At 45.1% G+C, this 17790-nt stretch overlaps 1 protein-coding gene across 3 annotated transcripts in view; it reads right to left on the bottom strand.

Moving 5' to 3' along the window:
* Window positions 1–2305: 2305 nt before the first annotated feature.
* Window positions 2306–17790, bottom strand: part of LOC135536549 (UTP--glucose-1-phosphate uridylyltransferase-like) — a 79573-nt gene continuing 64088 nt past the window's right edge. For 2 of the 3 annotated variants that reach the window (XM_064962847.1, XM_064962846.1), the window contains exons 9-11: window positions 16973–17215; window positions 13689–14281; window positions 2306–5383 (exon numbers count right to left, since the gene is read on the bottom strand). In XM_064962847.1, the coding sequence (XP_064818919.1) occupies window positions 13733–14281; window positions 16973–17215 (792 nt within the window). In that variant the 3' untranslated portion in view covers window positions 2306–5383; window positions 13689–13732. The remainder of the gene's footprint in view (window positions 5384–13688; window positions 14282–16972; window positions 17216–17790) is intronic. The other variant, XM_064962849.1, reaches the window with a different exon arrangement.

Raw genomic sequence — 17790 nt, 5'->3', positions numbered from 1 at the left:
ACTGCTTTCAGTCCTAGGACAACACTCGTACTGCTTTCAGTCTCAGGACAACACTCGTACTGCTTTCAGTCCTAGGACAACACTCGTACTGCTTTCAGTCTCAGGACAACACTCGTACTGCTTTCAGTCCTAGGACAACACTCGTACTGCTTTCAGTCCTAGGACAACACTCGTACTGCAGACAGTCTCAGGACAACACTCGTACTGCAGACAGTCTCAGGACAACACTCGTACTGCTTTCAGTCCTAGGACAACACTCGTACTGCTTTCAGTCTCAGGACAACACTCGCACTGCTTTCAGTCCTAGGACAACACTCGCACTGCTTTCAGTCCTAGGACAACACTCGTACTGCTTTCAGTCCTAGGACAACACTCGTACTGCAGACAGTCTCAGGACAACACTCGTACTGCTTTCAGTCCTAGGACAACACTCGTACTGCTTTCAGACTCAGGACAACACTCGTACTGCTTTCAGTCCTAGGACAACACTCGTACTGCTTTCAGTCCTAGGACAACACTCGTACTGCTTTCAGTCCTAGGACAACACTCGTACTGCTTTCAGTCTCAGGACAACACTCGTACTGCTTTCAGTCCTAGGACAACACTCGTACTGCTTTCAGTCCTAGGACAACACTCGTACTGCTTTCAGTCTCAGGACAACACTCGTACTGCTTTCAGTCTCAGGACAACACTCGTACTGCTTTCAGTCTCAGGACAACACTCGTACTGCTTTCAGACTCAGGACAACACTCGTACTGCTTTCAGTCTCAGGACAACACTCGTACTGCAGACAGTCTCAGGACAACACTCGTACTGCTTTCAGTCTCAGGACAACACTCGTACTGCTTTCAGTCTCAGGACAACACTCGTACTGCTTTCAGTCCTAGGACAACACTCGTACAGCTTTCAGACTCAGGACAACACTCGTACAGCTTTCAGTCTCAGGACAACACTCGTACTGCTTTCAGTCTCAGGACAACACTCGTACTGCTTTCAGTCTCAGGACAACACTCGTACTGCTTTCAGTCTCAGGACAACACTCGTACTGCTTTCAGTCTCAGGACAACACTCGTACTGCTTTCAGTCTCAGGACAACACTCGTACTGCTTTCAGTCCTAGGACAACACTCGTACAGCTTTCAGACTCAGGACAACACTGTACAGCTTTCAGTCTCAGGACAACACTCGTACTGCTTTCAGTCTCAGGACAACACTCGTACTGCTTTCAGTCTCAGGACAACACTCGTACTGCTTTCAGTCTCAGGACAACACTCGTACTGCTTTCAGTCTCAGGACAACACTCGTACTGCAGACAGTCTCAGGACAACACTCGTACTGCTTTCAGTCTCAGGACAACACTCGTACTGCTTTCAGTCTCAGGACAACACTGTACTGCTTTCAGTCCTAGGACAACACTCGTCAGCTTTCAGACTCAGGACAACACTCGTACAGCTTTCAGTCTCAGGACAACACTGTACTGCTTTCAGTCTCAGGACAACACTCTCTGCTTTCAGTCTCAGGACAACACTCGTACTGCTTTCAGTCTCAGGACAACACTCGTACTGCTTTCAGTCTCAGGACAACACTGTCTGCTTCCAGTCCTAGGACAACACTCGTACTGCTTTCAGTCTCAGGACAACACTCGTCTGCTTTCAGTCCTAGGACAACACTCGTACTGCTTTCAGTCTCAGGACAACACTCTGCTTTCAGTCCTAGGACAACACTCGTACTGCTTTCAGTCCTAGGACAACACTCGTACTGCTTTCAGTCCTAGGACAACACTCGTACTGCTTTCAGTCTCAGGACAACACTCGTCTGCTTTCAGTCCTAGGACAACACTCTACTGCTTTCAGTCTCAGGACAACACTCCTACTGCTTTCAGTCCTAGGACAACACTCGTACTGCTTTCAGTCCTAGGACAACACTCGTACTGCAGACAGTCTCAGGACAACACTGTACTGCAGACAGTTTCAGGACAACACTCGTACTGCTTTCAGTCCTAGGACAACACTCGTACTGCTTTCAGTCTCAGGACAACACTCCACTGCTTTCAGTCCTAGGACAACACTCTGTGCTTTCAGTCCTAGGACAACACTCGTCTGCTTTCAGTCCTAGGACAACACTCGTACTGCAGACAGTCTCAGGACAACACTCGTCTGCTTTCAGTCCTAGGACAACACTCGTACTGCTTTCAGACTCAGGACAACACTCGTACTGCTTTCAGTCCTAGGACAACACTCTGCTTTCAGTCCTAGGACAACACTCGTACTGCTTTCAGTCCTAGGACAACACTGTACTGCTTTCAGTCTCAGGACAACACTCGTACTGCTTTCAGTCCTAGGACAACACTCGTACTGCTTTCAGTCCTAGGACAACACTCGTACTGCTTTCAGTCTCAGGACAACACTCGTACTGCTTTCAGTCCTAGGACAACACTCGTACTGCTTTCAGTCCTAGGACAACACTCGTACAGCTTTCAGTCTCAGGACAACACTCGTACTGCAGACAGTCTCAGGACAACACTCGTACTGCTTTCAGTCCTAGGACAACACTCGTACTGCTTTCAGACTCAGGACAACACTCGTACTGCTTTCAGTCCTAGGACAACACTCGTACTGCTTTCAGTCCTAGGACAACACTCGTACTGCTTTCAGTCCTAGGACAACACTCGTACTGCTTTCAGTCCCAGGACAACACTCGTACTGCTTTCAGACTCCCGTTCTGCAGACAGTAGGGCCCCTCAGACGTTGAGTCGTCATTCAACCATCTGATAGTAGGGACTTGATTCAATCCGTTGTGCTGAAGATCTGCGCTACAGCGCAATAGAAATGGAAAGGCAACGTTAGCGGGTTAGCGGAAACCGCATTCACCGTAAACGTTTCCTAATTTAAATCGCGCTGTAACGCTGAACTTCTGTGATATGAGATGAATCGAGCCCTAGGTCTCTGTGTGTCATCAACTCTCCTACAGTAGGTCTCTGTGTGTCATCAACTCTCCTATAGTAGGGCTCTGTGTGTCATCAACTCTTCTACAGTAGGGCCCTGTGTGTCATCAACTCTCCTATAGTAGGTCTCTGTGTGTCATCAACTCTCCTACAGTAGGGCTCTGTGTGTCATCAACTCTCCTACAGTAGGTCTGTGTGTCATCAACTCTCCTACAGTAGGGCTCTGTGTGTCATCAACTCTCCTACAGTAGGTCTCTGTGTGTCATCAACTCTCCTACAGTAGGGCTCTGTGTGTCATCAACTCTCCTATAGTAGGTCTGTGTGTCATCAACTCTCCTACAGTAGGTCTCTGTGTGTCATCAACTCTCCTACAGTAGGTCTGTGTGTCATCAACTCTCCTACAGTAGGTCTCTGTGTGTCATCAACTCTCCTACAGTAGGGCTCTGTGTGTCATCAACTCTCCTACAGTAGGTCTCTGTGTGTCATCAACTCTCCTACAGTAGGTCTGTGTGTCATCAACTCTCCTACAGTAGGTCTGTGTGTCATCAACTCTCCTACAGTAGGTCTGTGTGTCATCAACTCTCCTACAGTAGGTCTGTGTGTCATCAACTCTCCTACAGTAGGTCTCTGTGTGTCATCAACTCTCCTACAGTAGGGCTCTGTGTGTCATCAACTCTCCTACAGTAGGGCTCTGTGTGTCATCAACTCTCCTACAGTAGGGCTCTGTGTGTCATCAACTCTTCTACAGTAGGCCTCTGTGTGTAAGAACAACACTTGAGCAGAAAATGCAACCGTTCTCTCTCTCTCTCTCAGAGAGCTATTGAAGAGAGGGATGGAGAGAGGGATATATAGAGGGATGGAGAGAGGGATGGAGCGAGGGATATATAGAGGGATGGAGAGAGGGATATAGCGAGGGATATATAGAGGGATGGAGAGAGGGATATAGCGAGGGATATATAGAGGGATGGAGAGAGGGATGGAGAGAGGGATGGAGAGAGGGATGGAGAGAGGGATAGATAGACAGATGGAGAGAGGGATAGATAGAGGGATGGAGAGACAGTAAGGTACAAGTGGAATAAGATTACAGTGAAATAATTATTTTGATGTAAAAAAAAACACATTTTAAAAAGACTGACAAACTCCTTCAAAATATTTTCTGATAAAAATAACAATGACAAGTATTTCATAATATTGTTGACTGGTATTCCTTCGATATTGTTGTGGACATTATATAATATTGAATTGTCAATTAGGGCCGGGATGCAATCCGATCCCGCTTTGTCTGTAATGCATGTTTTAAAGGCAATGTCCCACGTTCACGGTCACTAAATTCACGGTAAACACTGTATATCTGTCGGCTCAATCAGGAGTTACCTTTAAATGGTGCTTTGTCCAAATCAGCGATCGGATTGAATCCCAGTCTAGGACTGTACTGACATGTACAGTAGATATTGAATCCCAGTCTAGGACTGTACTGACATGTACAGTAGATATTGAATCCCAGTCTAGGACTGTACTGTCATGTACTGTAGATATTGAATCCCAGTCTAGGACTGTACTGACATGTACAGTAGATATTGAATCCCAGTCTAGGACTGTACTGACATGTACAGTAGATATTGAATCCCAGTCTAGGACTGTACTGACATGTACAGTAGATATTGAATCCCAGTCTAGGACTGTACTGACATGTACAGTAGATAATGAATCCCAGTCTAGGACTGTACTGACATGTACAGTAGATATTGAATCCCAGTCTAGGACTGTACTGACATGTACAGTAGATATTGAATCTCCCATTGACATCACATCCATATGACTTCTATCACGATTCTCATCCAGTAAGGGAATCTAATGGGCAGGGAGCTGAAATACTACAGGTATAGCATGGATATCACATCACAATCTGTTGGGTATGGCACCCCTCTCTCAGGAGTTTATTTAAAGGAGTCTGGATCAAGTCTGGCTCGGTCACATGGTTGGGGGTGAATGTGTCTGGCTTGGTCACATGATGGTGGTGGATGTGTCTGGCTTGGTCACATGATGGTGGTGGATGTGTCTGGCTTGGTCACATGATGGTGGTGGATGTGTCTGGCTTGGTCACATGATGGTGGTGGATGTGTCTGGCTTGGTCACATGATGGTGGTGGATGTGTCTGGCTTGGTCACATGATGGTGGTGGATGTGTCTGGCTTGGTCACATGATGGTGGTGGATGTGTCTGGCTTTGTCACATGATGTGGTGGATGTGTCTGGTCACATGATGGTGGTGGATGTGTCTGGCTTCGTCACATGTCAGTGGTGGATGTGGTGCTGGAGGAGTAGTTAAAGGCTTCAGTGGTCCAGGATGCGAAGGTTGCCCGACACAATCTTGTTCTCCAGTATCGTTCCAGCCGGGATGTCGATACGATCTCCGTGATTGGCTATGATGATGACCGTTCCCTACAGGGAGGAGAGGAGGGGTGTGAAGGGGTTAAAAAGGCAAGTTCAGTTTCAGTTTATTTGCTTTTTAATTAAAAAAAAAATATTTTAGATTTTCAGATATAGCAACAAAAACAGTACAACCCCTCATTCTCCCACCCTCCCTCCCCCCTCTCCACCCACCCCTCCCTCGCCTCCACCCATCCCTCCCCCTCCCTCCCCTCCACTCATCCCTCCCTCGCCTCCCCCATCCCTCCCTCCACCCTTCCCCCTCCCTCCACCTACTCCTCCCTCCCCTCCCTCCACCCCCTCCCTCCCTCCACCCACCCACCCCTCCTCCACCCATCCCTCCCACCCCTCCCCCTCCACCCACCCACCCCCCCTACTCCACCCATCCCTCCCACCCCTCCCCTCCACCCACCCCTCCCTTCCTCCACCCATCCCTCCCTTCCTCCACCCATCCCTCCCTCCCCTCCCCTCCACCCATCCCTCCCACCCCTCCCCTCACCCCTCCCTTCCTCCACCCATCCCTCCCCTCCTTCCACCCATCCCTCCCTCCCACCCCTCCCTTCCTCCACCCACCCATCCCTCCCTTCCTCCACCCACCCATCCCTCCCACCCCTCCCTCCACCCATCCCTCCCCTCCACCCATCCCTCCCCTCCTTCCACCCATCCCTCCCCTCCACCCATCTCTCCCCTCCTTCCACCCATCCCTCCCCTCCTTCCACCCACCCTCCTCCTAGCTGGAGGTAACATTGTTGGTGCGAACAGAAGCCACTAGGGACGAGTACAAAATCTTAATCCAGGAAAGGAATGATGGACCAAACACAAATCTCTCTAGTACTGTAAATAGAGAGATAGTACTGTAGTCTGTACTGTAGTCTCTAGTACTGTAAATAGAGATAAAACTGTACTGTAGTCTCGAGTACTGTAAATATAGAGATAGTACTGTACTGTAGTCTCTAGTACTGTAAATAGAGAGATAGTACTGTACTGTAGTCTCTGTACTGTAAATAGAGATAGTACTGTAGTCTGTACTGTAGTCTCTAGTACTGTAAATAGAGAGATAGTACTGTACTGTAGTCTGTACTGTAGTCTCTAGTACTGTAAATAGAGATAGTACTGTACTGTAGTCTCTGTACTGTAAATAGAGAGATAGTACTGTACTGTAGTCTGTACTGTAGTCTCTAGTACTGTAAATAGAGATAGTACTGTAGTCTGTACTGTAGTCTCTAGTACTGTAAATAGAGAGATAGTGCTGTAGTCTCTAGTACTGTAAATAGAGAGATAGTACTGTAGTCTGTATTGTAGTCTCTAGTACTGTAAATAGAGAGATAGGTCTGTACTGTAGTCTGTACTGTAGTCTCTAGTACTGTAAATAGAGAGATAGTGCTGTAGTCTCTAGTACTGTAAATAGAGAGATAGTACTGTACTGTAGTCTGTACTGTAGTCTATAGTACTGTAAATAGAGAGAGAGGTCTGTACTGTAGTCTGTACTGTAGTCTCTAGTACTGTAAATAGAGAGATAGGTCTGTACTGTAGTCTGTACTGTAGTCTCTAGTACTGTAAATAGAGAGATAGTGCTGTAGTCTCTAGTACTGTAAATAGAGAGATAGTACTGTACTGTAGTCTGTACTGTAGTCTATAGTACTGTAAATAGAGAGAGAGTACTGTACTGTAGTCTCTAGTACTGTAAATAGATATTCCCACCCAACCCGGTCGAAAGCCTTCTCAGCATCAAGAGAGCTGACGACCTCTGGCTGTAGAGTTGAGTGGGCAGGATAAAGAACATTAAATAGCCGGTTCATACTATAGAAAGATTGCCTACCTGAGATAAATCCGGTTTGGTCACAGTTAATTATATTAGGCATCACTGTAAACGGCGCGAGACGACCCTAGTGAGAATTGTATGATTGCAGCACAGAAGGCTTACTGGGTGGTATGAGCCAACGTCTAGGGGATTCTGGTCTTTTTAAGCAAAACCGAAACAGTCGCCTGGGTGTCTGTGGCAGTTTCTGACTAGAAAGGATTTCAAATGTACATTGAGCTGAGGAATGGGGATAATTTAGAGGAGAAGGCTTTATGAAATTCAACAGGGAAGCCATCAGGCCCAGGGGCTTTACCACTCTGCATGGACTGGATTGCCAGAGTAGCTTCATCATCACTTATTGAGGCATCCATGTTGGTTTGTTCATCTGAGTTGAGACAGAGGATGTCCAGATAGTCTAGAAATGCATGCACACGAGATGTGTCGGGAAGAGCAGAATTGCTTAAATTGATTGTTGATTTCTTTGGGATTGGTAGAAGTTAAATCAGCTGCAACACAGATTTCAGGTATGGTGCTGCTAGCAGCGGATTGTCGAAGCTGGTGAGATAACAACTTGCCAGCTTTCTCTCTGTGTTCAGAGAATCTTTACCTCGACTTAAACAGAAGCTGGTCCGTTTGTTTGGTGGAAAGATTGTCAAATTCTGATTGGTGTAGCAGTCTCTCTGCTAGTTCAGGAATCGGAGACGAGGCATATTTAATGTTTTAAAAATTTTACCTTTATTTAACCAGGCAAGTCAGTTAAGAACAAATTCTTATTTTCAATGACGGCCTGGGAACAGTGGGTTAACTGCCTGTTCAGGGGCAGAACTACAGATTTGTACCTTGTCAGCTCGGGGGTTTGAACTCGCAATCTTCCGGTTACTAGTCCAACGCTCTAACCACTAGGCTACCCTGCCGCCCCATATCTGTTGTCCACATCTAGAATGAGTTGTTGTAGCGTCGCTAAGCGTCTGCTGTTTGTTGCCATATGCTGTGTATGAAATAATGTAGCCCCTTAGACAAGGTTTTAACATCTCACACACAGTAGAATGAGACATGTCAGGGGTGATGTTGATCTGTAAAAAGACATCAATGTGAGTTTATATGTATTTTTTAAAGGCACTACAGGATAGTAGTAGTGGGTCAAGTCGTCTTGTGAGTTGTGACACAGTACTGTCCGGAGAGTGCTGGACAGGTCTGGTCTACGGTCTGAGATAGGACAGGTCTACGGTCTGAGATAGGACAGGTCTACGGTCTGAGATAGGACAGGTCTACGGTCTGAGATAGGACAGGTCTACGGTCTGAGATAGGACAGGTCTACGGTCTGAGATAGGACAGGTCTACGGTCTGAGATAGGACAGGTCTACGGTCTGAGATAGGACAGGTCTACGGTCTGAGATAGGTCAGGTCTACGGTCTGGACAGGTCAGGTCTACGGTCTGAGATAGGACAGGTCTACGGTCTGAGATAGGACAGGTCTACGGTCTGAGATAGGACAGGTCTACGGTCTGAGATAGGACAGGTCTACGGTCTGAGATAGGACAGGTCTACGGTCTGAGATAGGACAGGTCTACGGTCTGAGATAGGACAGGTCTACGGTCTGAGATAGGACAGGTCTACGGTCTGAGATAGGACAGGTCTACGGTCTGGACAGGTCTACGGTCTGGACAGGTCTACGGTCTGAGATAGGACAGGTCTACGGTCTGAGATAGGACAGGTCTACGGTCTGAGATAGGACAGGTCTACGGTCTGAGATAGGACAGGTCTACGGTCTGAGATAGGACAGGTCTACGGTCTGAGATAGGACAGGTCTACGGTCTGAGATAGGACAGGTCTACAGTCTGAGATAGGACAGGTCTACGGTCTGAGATAGGTCAGGTCTACGGTCTGAGATAGGACAGGTCTACGGTCTGAGATAGGACAGGTCTACGGTCTGAGATAGGACAGGTCTACGGTCTGAGATAGGACAGGTCTACGGTCTGGACAGGTCAGGTCTACGGTCTGAGATAGGACAGGTCTACGGTCTGAGATAGGACAGGTCTACGGTCTGAGATAGGACAGGTCTACGGTCTGAGATAGGACAGGTCTACGGTCTGAGATAGGACAGGTCTATGGTCTGAGACAAGGATATTGTGATATTGGCTATTAGTTACAAAATGAAGAATTTTATTGTCCAGCAGGAAAAAGTCAATCCTACAGTATGAGCGGTGAACTGGCGGAAACAAGTCAATCCTACAGTATGAGCGGTGAACTGGAGGAAACAAGTCAATCCTACAGTATGAGTGGTGAACTGGAGGAAACAAGTCAATCCTACAGTATGAGCGGTAAACTGGAGGAAACAAGTCAAGCCTACAGTATGAGCGGTGAACTGGAGGAAACAAGTCAATCCTAGAGTATGAGCGGTGAACTGGAGGAAACAAGTCAATCCTACAGTATGAGCGGTGAACTGGAGGAAACAAGTCAATCCTACAGTATGAGCGGTGAACTGGAGGAAACAAGTCAATCCTACAGTATGAGCGGTGAACTGGAGGAAACAAGTCAATCCTACAGTATGAGCGGTGAACTGGAGGAAACAAGTCAATCCTAGAGTATGAGTGGTGAACTGGAGGAAACAAGTCAATCCTAGAGTATGAGTGGTGAACTGGAGGAAACAAGTCAATCCTAGAGTATGAGCGGTGAACTGGAGGAAACAAGTCAATCCTAGAGTTTGAGCGCTGAACTGGAGGAAACAAGTCAATCCTAGAGTTTGAGCGGTGAACTGGAGGAAACAAGTCAATCCTAGAGTATGAGTGGTGAACTGGAGGAAACAAGTCAATCCTAGAGTATGAGCGGTGAACTGGAGGAAACAAGTCAATCCTAGAGTATGAGTGGTGAACTGGAGGAAACAAGTCAATCCTAGAGTATGAGCGGTGAACTGGAGGAAACAAGTCAATCCTAGAGTTTGAGCGCTGAACTGGAGGAAACAAGTCAATCCTAGAGTTTGAGCGGTGAACTGGAGGAAACAAGTCAATCCTAGAGTATGAGTGGTGAACTGGAGGAAACAAGTCAATCCTAGAGTATGAGCGGTGAACTGGAGGAAACAAGTCAATCCTAGAGTATGAGCGGTGAACTGGAGGAAACAAGTCAAGCCTAGAGTTTGAGCGGTGAACTGGAGGAAACAAGGAGTACTATTTAGCAGTGTGATTGCTCCTCCTCCATGGATCAGACAAATTATAGGATTCTAGAAAGGAGTTAAACACTGCGTCTGATTTTGAAATTACATTGTTGGGCTTCGGGTCTGGATCTGTCTAGACTTGGATTCAATACACATGAAATATCCACCCAACATCCAATGATGAGAGTTAAGGTGGGGAAGTGTTGCGATGAGGTCAGAGAACAGTTGAGCGTCAATGTCCGGACTTAAGTCCTTAAGATGAGCGTAACACTCGGCTACACTTGACCACCTGGTTAATTCCTTTGACGTTCCAGCTGATAAATCATGTGGAGTCCAGAGTATGTTAATTAGGCGTAGTCATAGTAATCGTAGTCATAGTAACCAGAAAGGAATGTTAGCACGATCACATGGTCTGTGTGCTGAAAGGTCAGAGTAAGAAAATACAAGGAGAACCTTGGACCCCTATGCTGGAAGTCTGCATCTACCTCTCCTAGACTAGAGCAAAATACTACCATGTTAAACTGATTCTCAGTAGAGCTCTATCCAGGGCCAAAATAATCAAGTTTACACTTAGGGAAGGGCATTCTGGAGGGAACCACCTCAGCCATCCAAGGTATCTTATGCATTACGTATATTTGAAGTCGGGAAGTTTACATACACCTTAGCCAAATACAGTGGGGCAAAAAAGTATTTAGTCAGCCACCAATTGTACAAGTTCTCCCACTTAAAAAGATGAGAGGCCTGTAATTGTCATCATAGGTACACTTCAACTATGACAGACAAAATGAGAAAAAAAACCGGGAAAATCACATTGTAGGATTTTTAATGAATTTATTTGCAAATTATGGTGGAAAATAAGTATTTGGTCAATAACAAAAGTTTATCTCAATACTTTGTTATATACCCTTTGTTGGCAATGACAGAGGTCAAACATTTTCTGTAAGTCTTCACAAGGTTTTCACACACTGTTGCTGGTATTTTGGCCCATTCCTCCATGCAGATCTCCTCTAGAGCAGTGATGTTTTGGGGCTGTTGCTGGGCAACACAGACTTTCAACTCCCTCCAAAGATTTTCTATGGGGTTGAGATCTGGAGACTGGCTAGGCCACTCCAGGACCTCCAAATGCTTCTTACGAAGCCACTCCTTCGTTGCCCGGGTGGTGTGTTTGGGATCATTGTCATGCTGAAAGACCCAGCCACGTTTCATCTTCAATGTCCTTGCTGATGGAAGGAGGTTTTCACTCAAAATCTCACAATACATGGCTCCATTCTTTCCTTTACACTGATCAGTCATCCTGGTCCCTTTGCAGAAAAACAACCCCAAGGCATGATGTTTCCACCCCCATGCTTCACAGTAGGTATGGTGTTCTTTGGATGCAACTCAGCATTCTTTGTCCTCCAAACACGACGAGTTGAGTTTTTACCAAAAAAGTAACATTTTGGTTTCATCTGACCATATGACATTATCCCAATCTTCTTCTGGATCATCCAAATGCTCTCTAGAAAACTTCAGACGGGCCTGGACATGTACTGGCTTAAGCAGGGGGACACGTCTGGCACTGCAGGATTTGAGTCCCTGGCGGCGTAGTGTGTTACTGATGGTAGGCTTTGTTACTTTGGTCCCAGCTCTCTGCAGGTCATTCACTAGGTCCCCCCGTATGGTTCTGGGATTCTTGCTCACCGTTCTTGTGATCATTTTGACCCCACGGGGTGAGATCTTGCGTGGAGCCCCATACCGAGGGAGATTATCAGTGGTCTTGTATGTCTTCCATTTCCTAATAATTGCTCCCACAGTTGATTTCTTCAAACCAAGCTGCTTACCTATTGCAGATTCAGTCTTCCCAGCCTGGTGCAGGTCTACAATTTTGTTTCTGGTGTCCTTTGACAGCTCTTTGGCCATAGTGGAGTTTGGAGTGTGACTGTTTGAGGTTGTGGACAGGTGTCTTTTATACTGATAACAAGTTCAAACATGTGCCATTAATACAGGTAACGAGTGGAGGACAGAGGAGCCTCTTAAAGAAGAAATTACAGGTCTGTGAGAGCCAGAAATCTTGCTTGTTTGTAGGTGACCAAATACTTATTTTCCACCATAATTTGCAAATAAATTCCTTAAAAATCCTACAATGTGATTTTCTGGATTTATTTTCTCATTTTGTCTGTCATAGTTGAAGTGTACCTATGATGAAAATTACAGGCCTCTCTCATCTTTTTAAGTGGGAGAACTTGCACAATTGGTGGCTGACGAAATACTTTTTTGCCCCACTGTACATTTAAACAAAGTTTTTCAAAATTACTGACATTTAATCATAGTATAAATTCCCTGTCTTAGGTTAGTTAGGATCACCACTTTATTTTAAATGTCAGAATATCTTTCAACACATTCCCAGTGGGTCAGACGTTTACACTCAATTAGTATTTGGTAGCATTGCCTTTAAATTATTTAACTTGGGTCAAACGTTTCGGGTAGCCTTCCACAAGCTACCCACAATAAGTTGGGTGAATTTTGGTCCATTCCTCCTGACAGAGCAGGTGTAACTGAGTCAGGTTTTATAGGCCTCCTTGCTCACACACACTTTTTCAGTTCTACCCACACATTTTATACAGGATTGAGGTCAGGGCTTTGTGATGGCCACTCCAATACCTTGACTTTGTTGTCCTTAAGCCATTTTGCCACAGCTTTGGAAGTATGCTTGGGGTCATTTTCCATTTGGTAGACCCATTTGCGACCAAGTTTTCATTTCCTGACTGATGTGGTACCTTCACGCCTTTGGAAATTGCTCCCAAGGATGAACCAGACTTGTGGAGGTCTACACATTTTATTCCTGAGGTCTTGGCTGATTTCTTTTGATTTTCCCATGATGTCAAGCAAAGAGGCACTGAGTTGAAAGACATCCACAGGTACACCTCCAATTGAGTCAAATTATGTCAATTAGCCTATCAGAAGCTTCTAAAGCCATGACATCATCTTCTGGAATTTTCCAAGCTGTTTTAAGGCACAGTCTATTTACTGCATGTAAACTTCTGACCCACTGGAATTGTGATACAGTGACTTATAAGTGAAATAATCTGTCTGTAAACAATTGTTGGATAAATTACTTGTGTCATGCATAAAGTAGATGTCCTAACAGACTTGCCAAAACTATAGTTTGTTAATTAACAAGAAATTTGCGGAGTGGTTAAAAAACAAGTTTTAATGACTCCAACCTAAGTGTATGTAAACTTCCAACTTCAACTGTATCATTGTTATTGTGAAGTTCCTTCATTCCATCTTGGCCCATCACAGATATTTCTCTGAGATAATAGAGGACTAAGAATCTCCCTGACCATGTGACCTAGCCAGAAAAACCCCAGGGGCCTGTGAACTCACCTTGAGAGAAACTTGTTTTCCAAACGTGACGTCACCGGACACAGTCAGGTGATCCAGCTCCAGCATATCAGGGATGCTCTCGAACCGCGTCTGGTATTCCTGGACCTTAGAACACACACACACACAGTCAGGTGATCCTGCTCCAGCATATCAGGGATGCTCTCGAACCGTGTCTGGTATTCCTGGACCTTAGAACACACACACACAGTCAGGTGATCCAGCTCCAGCATATCAGGGATGCTCTCGAACCGTGTCTGGTATTCCTGGACCTTAGAACACACACACACAGTCAGGTGATCCAGCTCCAGCATATCAGGGATGCTCTCGAACCGCGTCTGGTATTCCTGGACCTTAGAACACACACACACAGTCAGGTGATCCAGCTCCAGCATATCAGGGATGCTCTCGAACCGTGTCTGGTATTCCTGGACCTTAGAACACACACACACAGTCAGGTGATCCAGCTCCAGCATATCAGGGATGCTCTCGAACCGCGTCTGGTATTCCTGGACCTTAGAACACACACACACAGTCAGGTGATCCAGCTCCAGCATATCAGGGATGCTCTCGAACCGCGTCTGGTATTCCTGGACCTTAGAACAAACAAACAGACAGACGGACGGGTATGTCATGCTGAGTTTAGAGCAGTAACACATACTTTGAGGAGAGGGAGGGAAAGAGAGAGCTCTATCTTGGTATGTTTATTCCCACTGGATGACCTATATAAACAGAGGGTGAATGTATGGTAGTACAGCAATAGAGCACCAGCTCAACACCAACAGAACATGTATGCAGAGTTTGGTGTGTTTAGCTTTAGTTCAACTGTAGGAGGATACAGTGAGAAGAAAGGGACAAAAAGGACAAGGAACTTAGATTCCCTACATATGCCACATTCAAATGTACTGTGACTAAAGGTCACCATGCCCCATTCACATGTACTGTGACTAAAGGTCACCATGCCCCATTCAAATGTAGTGTGACTAAAGGTCACCATGCCCCATTCAAATGTACTGTGACTAAAGGTCACTATGCCCCATTCAAATGTACTGTGACTAAAGGTCACCATGCCCCATTCAAATGTACTGTGACTAAAGGTCACCATGCCCCATTCAAATGTACTGTGACTAAATGTCACCATGCCCCATTCAAATGTACTGTGACTAAAGGTCACCATGCCCCATTCAAATGTACTGTGACTAAAGGTCACCATGCCCCATTCAAATGTACTGTGACTAAAGGTCACCATGCCCCATTCAAATGTACTGTGAATAAAGGTCAGCATGTAGAGGATGTATCTGAACCACCAAACACCAAGAGGAGGTGTTTCATCTGGACGGGCTATTCAACTATGTTCCTTATGAAACATTTGTTTTTCCTTCTCTCCTAATCAGGGACTGATTCAGACCGCACACACGTTGAGTGAACTCTTTCACCAATCAGAGACATTCATTAAACAATTAAAGGGAAGTCCAGGATTTTACAACTTGATGTATGATGGTTCCTCACCCTGAAAGTAGTCTATGGGCCAGGAGAAACTGTAATCCATGCTTCAGTTCTCTTTAAACATCCACTACAAACTTCAGCAACATTAAACATATATATTTTTTTAATGTAACTTTTATTAAACTAGGCAAGTCAGTTAAGAACAAATTCTTATTTACAATGACCGGGGAACAGTGGGTCAACTGCCTTGTTCAGAGGCAGATTTTTACCTTGTCAGCTCGGGATTCGATGCAGTAACCTTTTGGTTACTGGCCCCCTTTAACCACTAGGCTACCTGCCGCCCCTAACATTAGCCACCGCTAGCAAACAATCAAAGGGAGTGACGAAGGCAAACCACATTTTTTGTTATGGCCAAATCAACTCAAATAACTAAATATTTGGTTTGGCATTAAAGGCCCAGAGCAGGCAAAATTCATATTTTTCTCTGTTTTGTAAAACATTTTTTTATTTTTTTATTGAACTTTTATTTAACCAGGCAAGTCAGTTAATTAAGAACACATTATTATTTACAATGACAGTCTACCAAAAGGCAAAAGAACTCCTGCGGGGACGTGGGATCAATTTTTAAAATATATATAAATAAATAACTAATAAATATAGGACAAAACGCACATCACAACAAGAGAGACAACACTACATAGCAAGGCAGCAACACACGACAATACAGCATGATAGCAACACAACATGAAAACAACATGGTAGCAAAACAACGTGGTAGCTTACATTGTACAACAGCTGTAGAAACAAACACTGTAAAAGTGTGAACAATTTATGAGTGTTATTTCCTGATAGTTGCTGGTAGAGAATAATCTACACAAGCCCTTCTAATCAGCAGGTCTTGCATGGGTGGAGTTTTGGCTTGCCTGGTGACATCACCAGTCTGTATTTTAGTTAAATAGACCAATGAGAAAAAGAGTTCCAAACCTCTCTGCCAATAACAGCTAGTTTTCCGTTTTCAGAGATCACTCCCAGACAGTCCAAGCAAAATTCTTGTGTGAGAAATAGTTTTTGGCTAAAATGTTACTTTTTTTCTTCTTTTTGACCATTTTAATCTAAAACTATTACAGTAAGGTACTTAATTGTTACCCAGAAATGATATGATACTGAGATATAAAAAATAAAAACCGGCTGCATGAGGCTTTTATAAAGGTGACTTGGCCATAGAGATCCACAGTATGAGTTATTATATCGAATCAGAGTAAATAGAGCCAAATACATTTAAAAGTCACCTTGTCCAAGAGATGGTCATCAAAACGTCACCCCAGGGTAAGCCTACACCAAACACAGCCCTTATTCGAAGTGTTTCTAAAATCCACTATGGGAAAAATGTATGGTGGAAAAATGATTGGAACCATTTCCCTGTTTGACCGCTAGGTTTTATGGGTATTATTACACCTCCACCGTGGGGCTCTATTTAAGATTAAAACCAATATTTATTGGTTGCTCAAATGCAATGCGCTTGTCAACAAAGCACCTTTGATTAAATCTTGCCCTCAGCAGTGGAAATCCAGCCTTACCTTAGTAAAGGAGCTGCCCGGTTTGACGTGGGGCGTGGTTAAGGTTAGTTAGTAGTTATAGTAGTAGTAGTAAGGTTAGGGTTACATTAGTTACCTTAGTAAAGGAGCTGCCCAGCTTGACGTGGGGAATGGTTAAGGTTAGTTAGTAGTTATAGTAAGGTTAGGGTTACGTTAGTTACCTTAGTAAAGGAGCTGCCCAGCTTGACATGGGGAATGGTTAAGGTTAGTTAGTAGTTATAGTAAGGTTAGGGTTACGTTAGTTACCTTAGTAAAGGAGCTGCCCAGCTTGACGTGGGGCGTGGTAGGGAACTCTCTCTTCTGGCTCATGGTGAGAGAGCCCGCCTCCAGGCTGTAGAGGTTGGACATGACCAATAGGAGGTCGGAGACGGTCTTGACGGGCAGGAAGCGGGATCGCGGCACGTTGATGCCCAGGGCGTTGTCGAAGCTCTTGATGGCCGCACCCACCGCCGTCTCCAGCTGGATCACGTTCTGACCGCCGTCCAGTGTCTGGCAGGAGAACAGGTATAGGTGGTTAGTGACACACACACACACTAAAGGATGTAGGTAGTGGATTCATATACAGACACACACGCACACATACACAAACAAACTGAAGAATGTACTGTAGGCCTCAGGTAGTGGGTTCAGATGGAGAACCTCTGAGCTAGTCACGAGACAAGTTTTAGGCTGCTACACTCGGATCTGAATGATCCACTTAATATCAAAGAGAGAGAGAATCACAGTGAGTTATGTAATGAAATAACACATCACCACCTGCAGTAGTGTTCTGTTCACTACATCTACTAGCTAACAACATCAGGTCAGTAGTTCTATAATATACAGTAGTGTTCTGTTACCTACATCTACTAGCTAACAACATCAGGTCAGTAGTTCTATAATATACAGTAGTGTTCTGTTACCTACATCTACTAGCTAACAACATCAGGTCAGTAGTTATATAATATACAGTAGTGTTCTGTTATCTACATCTACTAGCTAACAACATCAGGTCAGTAGTTCTATAATATACAGTAGTGTTCTGTTCACTACATCTACTAGCTAACAACATCAGGTCAGTAGTT

The sequence above is a fragment of the Oncorhynchus masou genome, unplaced genomic scaffold (genome assembly GCF_036934945.1).
Source record: "Oncorhynchus masou masou isolate Uvic2021 unplaced genomic scaffold, UVic_Omas_1.1 unplaced_scaffold_631, whole genome shotgun sequence".
Classification (NCBI taxonomy): domain Eukaryota; kingdom Metazoa; phylum Chordata; class Actinopteri; order Salmoniformes; family Salmonidae; genus Oncorhynchus; species Oncorhynchus masou.
This window is presented reverse-complemented; position numbering and strand designations above follow the sequence as displayed.